The following is a 14,085-nucleotide window of genomic DNA, read 5'->3' on the forward strand; positions in this document are numbered from 1 at the left end:
TCTCCCATGTTCTTGTGTGTTTGTTTTTTGCCCCGTGCGCTGTTTAGTGTTGGATTCCAGCAGAGTGTGCAAAGGGAAAGGCGTCGTGACCCTAAGAGCCACCCTCGTCCACATAGATGATGAGGATAGCATCAGTGAAGACTCCAGCAGCATCACAGCGCCAAGTAAGTTGGAGAACACGCTGTGGCACTTCAGTAATACTGTCGTAATCCTTGTAATGCGAGCATATTTATAGCGCAATGACATTTGCATTGCTCTGCGAAAAGGGACAAGCAACTGTGGAATGTGAGTGGAAGATGATAATGTTGCTGTATTCTAGTGGGTGTTTATGCAGGCTCGTCCAACCTGAGATTCCTCGGATACCTTTACGAGCTCGACTGGAATCCGTGGCCATATGTCAGGATGTCAGGATGAGTTATATAACCTGTCACGTTCCGAAGTGTGTTTGTTTTTGGTTGCCTGGCACACCAGTGGTGATGCCGCGATTGCTCATATTTTCATGAGTTTGTCAAAGAAGCTCTTTGTTTAGCCCTTCCTACACTGGACTTTCGGGTCCGGGTGGGGAGCCTTGACTGTGTGGGCTTGTTTGTTGCATGGAGGGCATTGGAAATGGACTGGAGACAGGCCAAGGCGTTCGGGGGAGACTCTTTAATTGTTGTAGAGCCTGAATATAAAGGCCATTGGAACAAACAGCCTTCACAGCCCAGTGAATAGACGCCTTGTTCTGATGACAAAGTTCACGTATTGTGGGAGAATCGCTTTTTCTCCCCTCCCCATGGATATCAGCATCTCTGTCGATGAAAGCTACCAGGAGAAGCATTCACGCCCTGCGGGATACAGAAGAGATGTATTTAATTACCAATTAATTTGTTTCCCTTTTCTGGTTTCACGTTACGGGGTTCAGCGGCAAGTGAAATGGAATGCTGCACGTTCTGTGGTATCATTTCCATTATCTTGTTAGTCCCGCCCGCTGTGGGCTGCTAAACTGAAAGAATTCTGGACTGTTTTCAGGTGGCTGGACGAGACAGATTAATGGAGACGGCTCTAAGGCGGCCTTGGCTGAAGGAGGCAGCAACATCACAGCTGATTTACCTACCGTAAACAACACTCAGTGCCAGGTGCGTTCACTTCCACCCCGTTGAACACAAGCCTGTGTTTGATCATATAATCCTAGAGTCCAAGGAGATATTTTAGATATTCATTAGATTTAAGTGATGTCATTGTTCATTTGAGGATATACGTACATGTAGCTTATAAGTGTCAATCAAATAAAATAAATGTTTCTCTACGCTGCGAAAATAGCCGATCTACAAGGTTACAATGTCTATTTTTGCCATTTTAGAAAAGTTCAGAAAATCGATGAAAAAACGTAGGGGCGGCAGGTTGAAAAAAAGGTTGATTGAAATAATGTCAGCAGAACAGAAACCATGAAGCCATTTTGTTATTGTGCAATATATTGTATTCAGTTATACGTGTATATATATTCACATTCAGTTATATTTTATTTTGTCATGCTCAGGCAAGTTCACCTGAGGGCTCAAAGGAAAATCAGGTGCCGGCTTCTGCTGACATCCAGAACCACATCGCGTCCCCCTCCAGCTCCGGGTATCCCTCCACCACCACAGTCAACCCCACCATAGTCCTGCTGCAGCACAACAGAGGTATGTCTACTCACATTGCATGTCAGAACAGGGGTCATCAATATGTCCGTACACAGACAAATGTTACCGTGGCAAAGACTTGGTCATGTCCATGGCAAATGTTTGATTTTCTTTTTTACACGCACCATTATGAATGTTCTTATTTTGATCATAAGACACAATTACTGAATCTCCAGATTTTCTTCAGCATATGTATGACACTGATTTACTACGACACTATGGCACATAGTGTTGTCCAACTAGTCCAACTACTGTTTCTCAATCGTTTTTATTTTGAAGGACCCCCTTAACTCTCAGTGTTACAGACCTGTTATTGTCATTTAGGGCTAGCTCTTTATGTGTTTCTGGTAATATTATTGTCCACTTATTTTGTATATCCGTGGCAAAAAAAAGAAAAAGACCAAAATGTCCACCACAAGCCAGAATGGCGATGACCCCTGGTTGGAAGTAGAAAACCATTTCAGATTTGACTGTATAGCATGTTGTCCGGGCATTTGAAACTTAATTGAGCTCAGTATTAATTTACCCATTAGTAACTCTGAGAGTATACAGGTAGCAATGGAACCAAATGAATCCGTAACACTGAGGACTTGTGTAGCATTACTGTATCAACTGAGCTGCATGGTCATTTAAAGTGTGAAATGATAAACTGTGAATCATTGTGATTCTACATTAGAACATGTGGTATTTTGCTCTATGAACAACTGACCTCCACTTTAGCTGTGTGTCCCTCAGTCTCATGTCTCTGTCCTGTCTTTGTCCTTGTTCGCTGTGTCCTTTTCTCACTGCAGAGCAACAAAAGAATCTTTCTCATTTGGAAGGTATGCACTAAGGTTATGGTGTATTCTCACAGATATTTGTGACTTTCAGTTTCATTATGTGGCCATCTTCTTTTCTTTTTTTCCCCCTTTTTTTTTTACATCTGTCACAACAACCCGCGCTGCTGCTGCCTTAACAATATTGATGCTCTCGGATGGCACAGGCGGAAAAAAGTCGCTGTCCTCCTCCTCAGAGGAGGGTAGGGGCTTGAATCCTCTGTGATGCCTCTGGCTTGGCTGGGAGCTGGAGGGTGGGAAGCAGGGAGGGTGAGCTCTGTTGTTGCACTAGCGACACCTGCAGGTTGGTTAGGGCACCTGTTAATCAGAAAGTGTAACTGGAAGGGATAGCAAGACGGAAATAGCAATACATGCCATCTCCGGTTTACTTCCCTTATCTGTGGGCGGACGCCTTTTTAGGAGATGGGAACTGGGAAGCTGGTTGGAGACTATTGGTTTCAATGGGAGAGTGAACGTGAACACAGCTTCGGAATCATTCTCTAGCCCCATGACACTGAACGAAATATTGGACACAATATTCCCAAAAACTTCACACTAAAATTGCTTTTTTCAGATACTGTACAAATCAAGGGAAAACAACTTTATTATCAACCTCTCTCTGTCCCAGCAACACACTCTCGTGGGATCTAGCGCCACTTCCAGCGATTTGATACGCGATTTGACGGTGTCGCCCACTTGTAGGATTTGCGCCTCTAGTGGCTCCAGTTGGGATTGTGTATCTTCCTATAATAACAATCTTTGGTGTGTTTCCCCACACGCGTTACACCGTGCACCAGCTGAAAAGAACAGCTGTTTTTCAGAGGAGACACGTACTGACTCCTCGTCTACACCCTCCCAAATGACCAAACTATTGGTGTTAGCAGTGATAGACACGAGGGTTTGGGGAACAATTTCGGAATGGCCTAATGACTAAATTGGGGAAAAAAGGGGGAAAAGATAAGAAAACCATTGAAAACTAAATTGAGACAGCAGGCTAAATGGGTACTACAAACATCATGAGGTGATGTGAGGTTTCTTTGTGTAAACATGATAAAGATTATGGAATGATTCATTTCAAAAGTGTCATATTACTGTATATGGAAATGCTATAAAAGCATGCCTAATAATAGAATGTCAGTCAATACTAAAAGTGATTTATAAATGTTCTGACACCTACTGGACCTGCGTCAAATAGGTTTGACTTTTTCATGATTTTATCCCACTGAAAGTGCCAGACGGGTGGTTTGTACTTCAATCACTCTGATGCTTTAAACCTGCTTGTCTGGCTCTCCATTTTGAGTAGAATAAACAATAAACATTAAAATGTTGTGTGGCAAAGGTCTGATAAGACATAATATATTTTTTCTTGATGGTGTGAACTATTGTCTTGCATTGATATTGGAAGAATACAAATACACATTGTGATATAGGTTGAAAGAATGATTTGCCTACTATATCCTGACACACCCTCATTATAAGTGTGAACCTTTCTTTCCTCTTGATACATTTCTAAGCACAATACGTACACCTTGCCTTGATGCAAATCATCTGTGTTTTTTGCCTTATGCTTTTTGTTCCTCCTGCCATCATTGGCACAGCTTTGAGGTCAGTTGTTTTGTTTTGCTTTGCAGAGCCAACCCCAGAACGGGACAAAACCCCTGAACCAGACAGAGGGTCCCCTGCAGCCCTCAGCCCTGTCCCAGACATGGATGGAAAAAGAATGCGTCTGTCTTCCCACCACGCTGTCCTGGCTCCTCTAAACCAACCCAATGTGCCTGTGCGGGTGAGTTTTAGTCACTGTACATTGAACATGAACCTTGTCCTCTGCATTTACCCATCCTAACTATTAGGATCATTTGGCGCCATGAATACCGTTACCGGTGAGCAGTTAGGGGTTAAGTTTCTGGTTTAAGGTCACAATCAAGGTCAAGTTCAATGGGGCGGCAGTGACTCAAGAAGTACAGTGGCCCCTTGGGAACCGGAAGGTTCCCGTTTCTATCCCGGGCTCCCCAAGAGTTAGTGTTGTCGATGTGTCCTTGAGCAAGACGCTGAACCTCTAATTTCTCCCAATGAGCAGGTTGGTGCCTTGCATGGTTTCCTCTGCCATCGGTGTATGAATGGGTGGTGAATGTAATGCACAATCATTGTAAATCACCTTGGTTAAAGGTGCTATATAAATGCACCATTTTACATCTACAATTAAGGTCAAGATCAAGAATGGATTTGTGGATTTTCATTCAAGTTGAGAATGATCAGTAGACTGCCCCAAAGACATGCTTTGAAAAGGTCACAATTTGTTAAATTAATTACAGTTGTTATAGTCTTATGATTATTTGACCTCAGAGGAACTGGTGTCTCAAATGTAGTAGAAGGCTCGGTTCTTTGTAAATTACGGCACTAATGCTAAATGAATCATAGTTGTGATTGCGATGTTGTCTGTTTTTTTTGGTGAGTGTATCGTTGACATACAGTACTTGATTTGAGGATGAATTTGGAATGAATTTCCGATGTTCCCATGTCACTCATGTTACATTAGTGCTGGTTAAATTTAGATATTATTAAATTATAATTATCAGAGTCAAACCATGCAATCCTATTTAATGGGGAATATGCATTACTCAGATTATAAGGCTGTCCAAAAAGTACTGGGAAAATACTTCCCAGAAATACTTGCTATGCCTATGACACAAGATTACTTACTTGCATATCTTACTTGCAGAACACAGAGAAGTCCAAAGACTGGTATAAGAATATGTTCAAACAGATACACAGAATACCAGGTAAGGACAGTTTATCATCTCTCGTTTTCTTTGTGTGATAAGATGTTATCTCTGTATCACCCTCCCAGTGAGTGTTTGTCATTTTCCTCCCCACTATGTTCTGTCTCTCCATCACCATGTTCAGAACCTATTGAGGAAAATCCATACCGTCCCACCTACATTTTCCCAGAGAACTATGACTCTATGATGAAGTCAAAAGGTACCCAATGGCAGTAAGCGTTCCGCTCCATTGGCTTTACTAATCTCCTGGTCATCCTGGGCTCTTTCAAATACTTCAGCTGTCCTCAATCTTTGTCTTGCCTGGTCACCAGGCAAGAACAAAACCTACAGTAATATACCCCAATCTGGCACCACATGGAAACAGAACAAGATATTATAAGTATTTGAAAGTATTTCAAATGCTTTAATACCCAGGCCCATTCCATCCAACAGCTCAGCATTTTTCCATGTAGCTGACATTTGCTACAAGAGTCATGCAGATTTCTTGAAATAATTAAAAGAGAAACACTGAGAGAAACACTGAGGATTGCCAGTCTGATTTAAAACTACAATCCGGGAGTCCAATCCATGGCTAACACATCTGCAGTGGTTGGAGTGTGCCTTCCTACTCTTCTATTGAGACATTTCGAGACATTTTGACTATGTCATTAAAGTTACTTGAAGCAGACAGCGCACCGCATTTGACACTATGCGCCTCCAGCTTTTCTGAAATTTGTAAATCGTAGAATGTTCCTCTCTCTGGGGAGTGACACAGCAGACATAAGATTTGCAGATTGTAGCTTTGCGATAATATGCCATAACTGGCAGTAATTAGTTCACTATCTTGATTTAACCATAGTTAAACTCTATTACTGTATGCTTGCTTACATTTTAAAGATTGCTAAAGAACCCACATCTATTGTCAGAGTTGCCTTCGTATTCTTCTGCGAACATACTGATCTTCAGAAGAATGACAACTCTGGTTCTTAACCGGTTCAAGAAATCTATATGAAAACCTTCTATCTCTTCATATACCTTTAATAAAACATAACATTTTTTTTGTTTACTTTTCCTTTTGTTGCTCATCATCGCCAAACGCTGTAGAATCGGGCTGATCTATTAGATAGATAGTGACTTATAGTGGAGTACTAATGTAAACAGCATAACCATCAGAGAGCATGACTAGTCTGCTGTACTCAACAATGAGCTCTTAGTTGTAGTGTTGTATTTCAGTCACTAGGTGCTGCTGGAGTCCTATTGACTGCAGCCTGACAAAGAGGACTTTATTTGTTTGTACCAAGCACATGGTGCACATGTTTCCTTGTGTTCATGTTTAGTATTATGTACTCATCCTTGTCCACAGCTGACAACGGACCCATTGTGCAGTTTTGAGCGCTATCCCTTTGATTTAATTTATCCTGTTTGTCTCCCGAAAAGATTCATTCTAAATGTGGAGACCTTTTTCCCCCTTTATTGACCATTATTTATTCATAACATGGATGCAAATCGATGTCAGGGGATCTGTTTTTAGCTCAGTAATGCATCCTCCAAAGTACATTGACCTGGACACTGTCTCAGACATACACTTTGATTAGTTACTGTAGTTGAAAGTGTAATGATTAGACTAATGGAAGGTCTGAGACAGTAATAACTGCATTGAAAACCCTTTTCCCCCTAATGTTTCTGAAAATAATGTTATTCTTTGATAGAGTATATTGACACACAATGAGTAATTTCCAAGTTACGATGTTATCCTGGAATACATGTTTGCATCAAGGCTTAAAATTCTCAGTAATCAACATAAATTAGAGGGATATTGAATGAGATTCTCTTGTGTTCCTCTTTCAGATGATGGCCCCACTCCCTTCGGGTACTTGGAAGACGGTAAGTTACATTTCAAGGTTCAAGTAGTGTTATTGTCGTTTCATACAGGTACAGAATTACATTTGTTACCCAGGTCCTGGTCTTGGCAGAATAAATTACACCTAAACACTATATAAAACTTCTAATAATTTTGGCAGCTAGTTGGCATCCCTGTTGTACCCCTATTTTAAGATCACTTCTAAAGAAATACTAAAATAAATGTGCTGATTACTGAAAATATTTTACAATTCCAGCAGTCCCGCTTCATGTCTACAGTGGAATTTCCTTTATAGCACTTAAAGTACTAGCTGAGCTAAGCTCAAAACCACAAGTCCACAAATATAAGCATATACTTTTTTAGTCATTAGTCACGTTGGGTTGTTTGAGAGGGACCACACACACACACACACACACACACACACACACACACACACACACACACACACACACACACACACACACACACACACACACACACACACACACACACACACACACACACACAGGCGGCCCAAAGCCAGCTGCTTGTTTACAAACATCTTTGGTCTTTGGTGTTTGACATGTTGGTGCAGGTGTATTTTTATTCACATACAGTATGTGTTGCAGTTGGCCACTGTCAGTCTTGCAGGCAGGCAGGCAGGCAGGCACAGGGGTGGCGGTGCTGTAAATGAGATATGGCACATTCTGGAAAAGGATTCAGTGCTCAGGAGGTGATTGAACTGGTAACATCAGTTGACACTGAGAGGGCAAAGACATTTTTATTGCGCCTCCAGAGTCCAGATTGTGAGAGTGGCGACAGTAGAGATGAGGAGATGGGTGGTAGTCTGGACAACTTGTCAGTTTATTGCTCTTAACTGTTGAGTGTGTTTGATAATAACCACATGAACCCTACAGTATATATCGTCCCTGTTCTGGGGGTAACATTCTGCAAAAATAACAGATTACTACACATTCACAATGTGTTGGAACTGTTGGTTAACAAAGCACATATAGGGTTTAATTTAGCCTGGTTTATACTTTGTCGTATGGCAATCACGCAGAGAAAATAGCTGATTTACAAGCTCACAAAATGGCCCTATGCAACACATTATGAGCTTGTAGTTCTGCCATTTTCTTTCTTTTTTTAAGTGATCATAATAACCTGTATTTTCACTATTGTTTTAGTGGAAAGTGATACAACGAGTAACCCCTTGAGACTAACTATATCAAGTGCTTGGTATCACTGGATTCAGAAAAAGTTGAATTCAACTCCGGATGGGGACCCAAATGCAGTTGGGTCCCCAATCTTTTGTAATCAAATTATTGTCTTAAGAATGCGACAAATACAAAAATATATTATTTAACTCAAGTCTCCATGGCATGAGTAATCAATAGAAAAAAAGTCATTTTGGGGGTGAACTACTCCTTTAAACGCCATCCTTATGGGGTTTAAAGGAATGTGTTGCAGATCAGCTTCCCCATGATAACAGAAACAACCATATGGGCTGTATGTGGTTAAAGACATTTCAGATGATCCGTTAAATACAGCTGACCATCATTCTGTCTCTGTTCTTTTTCAGTAAACGGAGTCCCACGTTGTCAAGTTGCTGCAGAGGTGGACCCAAGAGCTCGGTCGCTGCCCGTGCCAACACGGACCTCCTCCCTCAAACCCAAGAGGTGGGTCTCCTTCATCTGCCATGCATATGCAGCAAATGCTTATGGGATGAGCAAGAATTTCCACAAGGCATAATTTACCTGTGCCTGTACTAAACAGGACTGATTATTGTATCTTGCACAGGGTGTATCATGTGCTACACACAGCACAGCACCATCCCCAGTTCTTGGACCCCCATTAGTCCGAGAGTGTATCAATGGAACAAAATGGACCCCTGGTTCCATTTGTACACTGTCGGAGTTACAGACCTGTAGGGTCCATTCAGTTCCTAACTATCAATAATTTAGATGCTGGAACTCCCTCAAGGACCCCTGGGGGTCCCAGACCCCTAGCCCCATTTCGACTGCAGTTTTAGCACCAGACTACACGACACTACACCGCACCACACCGCACACATCAAATATCTACATTTTCCATTACACAAAAGTACCCCTATTGGTAAGAAGCAAATTGACCCTTTTAACTGTGATTATAATACAATATAAATGTGTATTACAGCTCAGACCTATTCTGGTGTGGATACTTTATAGTACCACGTTTAGTGCCACTTTCACACCACTCACCATGTCAGTGGAAAAGGGGCTAAATTTGAGAACTGTTATACACTACAGAGCAGAGTGGGGGTCTTCTGTTCTCCAGCTCCCCTTTAGATCCCATTCTAGCTGTGACCTAGGGTTGTAGAACGAGTGAAAATAGCAGATCTACTGTACACACTATTTTTGTACGCCACAACAAAGTGTGGGGTCACAGCCCTACTGTGACCCCACCTATAACCCCCCCCCCCCCACACACACACACACACACACAGACAGAAAGTCAGTGCTGACAAAGAAAATCCACCCTGTGAGGCATGTGCAAGAATGAATGATGGAGTGATGAAAGGAGGACAGGTGACGGAGGATAAACTGTTGTTCACTGGAGCTCTAGATGTCATGACTAACTGACTGTCCTCTGAATGAACTGAATGTGCCTTCTTTGTCCATTTTGGAGAAGGAAAAAAAACATTACGTAATGCGCGCCGTTCGAGGTTTCAAAGAAAACAGCGACGATTAGTTTGTTTTAGATGTAACCTTTAGGTAAAGAGAAAACAAAATGGTTTAGTAATAATTAACTGGAAGTTGCAGTTTGTTAATTCTTTGCCATGTTAGTAGTTGTATCTTTTACATGGTTGATATCTGTTTGTGGAAGGAAACTTGATGTTCTTGCTCTCTCTTTCTCATACCTCAGGTGATTCTGTTGTATTTATTGATCAGTTTAGCCCAGTGGTTCTCAACCAGTGGTCTGCTAAATGATGGAGTTGGTAACCAAATGGACCCTTATATATCTTTAACTGTAAAAGTGTAAAATGAAACCAAATGGACCCTCATGGGCCTTATGAGCCCTGTTATCTCTTCTATGGTACCACATCAATACAGCATTGGAATTGTGGACACAATCTCATCCTTTGCTAATATAACAAAATATTCAAAGTTTTGGTTCTGAGATTTGCTATTATTGAAAAATCGTGAAAATGTTAGCAAACCTTTGAATATATATCATCAAATGGTGGTCCGTGGCTCAAATGCTGAATAAATAATGGACCTTGATATGAAAAAAGGTAGAAAACCCCATGTCTAGTCATATGCTGTGTCCCAAACCTCCACGGAACAATAATAATGATAGCCTCAGGCCTCTGTTGCAAAATATTTCTGTTTTTTATGCCTAACAGACCAGGCAGTAGCACAGAATACTCTAATTTAAAAACATAATGGAATGGTATAAAAGTTCAGTCTCCTGAGAAAGTACCTTTATAGCACATTATAATGCATTATAAATGTGGTTATTATACCGCATTATAGACCCGACCTTACCAATATTGGATTTTTGGGGCTGGTATCAATACTAAATAGTACAAATAGATGTATTAATTTAATGTAATTATTTAATAGAAACACATTTTTCTCTTTGATCCCTCTATATTTATATTATAAATACATGGTTGTTTGTCTTTTGAAGTATGGCTACAAAGGATCGTCTCAGGAAATTCTTTGCTCTGGTTTCGGTCACGGCAAAACAATCTCGTTGAACTGAACTCGATTAGTGCTCTGACAGGCCTGCTGTGAAATGGATTTTGTGTTCCAGCCGTCATAATAAGTGAAGAAAACAGGGGGAGAAAATAGCAGATCCAAATGGATGAGCTCTCATCATAGCTAGGACGTCATCTTTAGAATGGTTGCCATGGTGACCACTTGATAAGGATAGGCTCTCCTCCATCTCAACCCCCCCCCCCCCCCTCCTCTCTCCCTCTTCACAGGAACGAGTGGGAGCCCCCAGATAAAAAGGTGGACACCAGGAAGTATCGCGCGGAACCCAAGAGCATCTTTGAATACGAGCCAGGAAAATCATCGGTGCTTAAGCTGGAGAGAACGGTACGCTGCTAGACAAGCCATGCTGCTTGTCCTTATTGTCTGTGTTCAGCCTGGTACTGTGTCTCTGACTGTGCATGTTGTGTAACCGTTCTCTCCCTACGTTTTATAAGCCTGGCGGACGCGTGGCGGCTTCACTAACACAGCTCTAAACGGGGGGGGGGGGGGGGGGGGACTGGACAGGAGGGACGTAGTAGTATATTATTTGCAGCCTGAGTTGCCATGTGTGCGACATTCCTAAAGGGTGTCTCGTTGCGGTGACAGATGATCCTTTCTGCCAGTGTGGGAGGATCACTTACAAGGATAGCCATTGTTCTTCACATGTTCAACTTAAGGTTATTGGGCTGAATCGGCTTGGCGTGAGGGGGATCAGTGTACGGACACACACTCACTCACACACACACAAACACACACGTGTGCACACATGCACGCACACAAACACATACACACTCACACACAAACACATACACATGCACACACACAAGATGGATACTGTGTTTTCTTGAGAGGAAGTGCAGTCGTGTCGACTCTACACACGGCTGATATTGTATGTTGTGCTGCCATTCTGTGTCCTTGAGGGCTGTCTTTTGATGACAAGCTTCTTCACCTGCATAATTAGCCTTTCCTTAGAGACACCTTCTTGCCTGAATATGTGGCATGGTCCCTGAATCTTTTCCCCAAAGGAGCTCTTGAACATTGCAACATAAATGTTATCTTTCCATTATCTTATCTTTTATTTCTCTCTTCGCTATTTTATTTTTTAAGAATCTTTCATTAATCGTAATCGAAGCAAAAGTTCAATAGTCAGGTGAACGCTGTGAAAAAGGCTCCCACTCAAAACTACAGCTAGAGTGGTACTGTATACTGCACAATTGGTTTGACATATTGATTTGAAGTCATATCGCCCAGCCCTACTGTTAGAGTACAGCTGATACGGAGAATTAAGCACTCATTCGTCCCGACAACCGTTCTCAAACGCAGGACACAATTTGTTTTGTAATTGCAGGCTCAGTCATTACGGTTCAGTACATTTGTTGCTGTAGCTGTCTGTTTCTCTCTCCACCGTGGTGCCGAACATTATATTCATATTTTATATTGAGACCTTCCAAAAAATATCTCACACTTCATTGCATTAAGTCACTTATCAAATATTTGCCCTGGCATACTCTGTTTTATTGCCAACAGTATATGTTTGTCAGTGCAATAGAATATTTACAAATTATGTGCATGTTGAAAGATACACCACATTTTAGGCGAACTAGCTTGGTTAATATACCAGTCAGTCATGAAGACATCCCAAGACATCCTTTTTTGATTAGAATTCTGGAGCATTTATTTATTGCACCATACTCAACTATTGTCAAGCAATGCCAGGAATGGCATCCAATATATTTGGAAATTAGAATTCTGGATACTTTATGATAGTTTGATTTTCAAGGACCCCAAATCTTATCTATACTGAATCTATAAATCTATACTGTAAATTAAAATCATCATGTTAATTTAACACACAAATGGATTCAATTGGGCCTGCAAGGGTCCATTTGTACACCCTCATAGTTACAGAGCCGAAAGGGTCCATTTGGTTCCAAACTGTCAATAACTTAGCTGTGGACCCCCTGGAATCCTTCTCTCAAAGACCCCTGGGGTTCCCCGGAACAGGAGAGAACCATGTGTTCTATGTCACACTGGGGAATCATTGTGTTGGCTCCATCAGGAATGTTTCATAGCCTCATTGTGTGTATATTCTGTGCTGTCTGAAATGTCTTCTCTCTGTCTTTCTCCTCTTTTCCTTGTTGCCATGCCCCCCTAGACTCAGGATGTAAGTCCAGAAGATATAGATTTAGAGAATGAGCCTTGGTATAGATTCTTTTCTGAGATGGAGTTTGGGAACGCGGTAAGTGGTCACGCTGTCTTTCTAAAAGGACAGTGTTATTCTATTATGAAATATGCATGTGATAACATCCATGTTTTAAACAATGCCTAAAACAAACCGTGTCTGTCTGTAAAGACTTCTTCCAAATTCTTCCAAACCTGGCACTTTACAACTCTAGTCCTTTTACGGAATAATGTTTTTAATGCTTAACCTTAACATAAAATATGGCTTACATGAGGGCATGTAAGGAGGGCACAGTTTGTATCATCTGAGCACTACATTTACTTTGACCTGTTGAGGTTTGGTCAATGAGACTTAATGAGACATTGATCAATATACATCTAATTTCTTTTTTTCATGTCATTTGTTTTTTCTTTTAAGTTTTCATGCTTTACTAAGCAGTATTTTAGTAAGCCCATTCAACTCCCATGCTGTTACTGCCATTGCTTGTCCTCAAGAAAGGATCATGTGTGCACAGTAAATGGCTCACTGTTAATTTATCCATTTGTAACTCAGAGAGACCCGTAAAGGTCCAGTTGGTCACATTTGTACACCCTCCGAGTCAAATGAAGAGGATTTTACTGTGTGATCTCTCAAACACCAGGTCTTAAGTCTCTTCAGGACTGTTTACTTTTACCTGAGGGGCCTCAGTGAGTTTGTTTGTGAATTGCATCATTCTCGGCACGGGCAGTGGAAAAATATTCCGACTTAACACAACAGCCATAGCTTTTACCTAGTGTAAAGTAGACGATTTAGATTTACTGTGTGTTAATTCAGAGACACAATGACAGTGATATGGAGCGAGTGCCATTTTGGAATACGATATAGGGATAAGTGATGTATCAGACAGCTGTTGTGACTGCACTAGGCAATAGGCCATCTTTGTATTGTCTACCTTACAACAGGATCCTCAGGTCCCTGGCCAGGAATGCTAAGCCTCACAGCATTGCTGTTCTTGCATACCATGTACTCAACACCCACGTGGAACACATTTAATGTTTTCTTTTTTATTTTATTTATTTTAAACATTGATGCACACTCTGCCAATGAGG

General features: G+C 41.4%; 1 protein-coding gene across 1 annotated transcript in view; it reads left to right on the forward strand.

The window, feature by feature from the left end:
• Positions 1-14,085, forward strand: part of LOC308296951 (sorbin and SH3 domain-containing protein 1-like) — a 74,085-nt gene that overhangs the window by 23,597 nt on the left and 36,403 nt on the right. Inside the window, 11 exon segments of the mRNA XM_080740309.1 lie at positions 48-164; positions 1,012-1,118; positions 1,520-1,661; positions 2,453-2,482; positions 4,108-4,259; positions 5,196-5,256; positions 5,381-5,455; positions 7,084-7,119; positions 8,658-8,754; positions 11,046-11,160; positions 12,971-13,054. Of these exon segments, the coding sequence (XP_080596435.1) occupies positions 48-164; positions 1,012-1,118; positions 1,520-1,661; positions 2,453-2,482; positions 4,108-4,259; positions 5,196-5,256; positions 5,381-5,455; positions 7,084-7,119; positions 8,658-8,754; positions 11,046-11,160; positions 12,971-13,054 (1,016 nt within the window).

Source organism: Nannobrachium achirus, assembly GCF_963921795.1.
Source record: "Nannobrachium achirus genome assembly, chromosome: 13".
In the NCBI taxonomy this organism is placed as follows: domain Eukaryota; kingdom Metazoa; phylum Chordata; class Actinopteri; order Myctophiformes; family Myctophidae; genus Nannobrachium; species Nannobrachium achirus.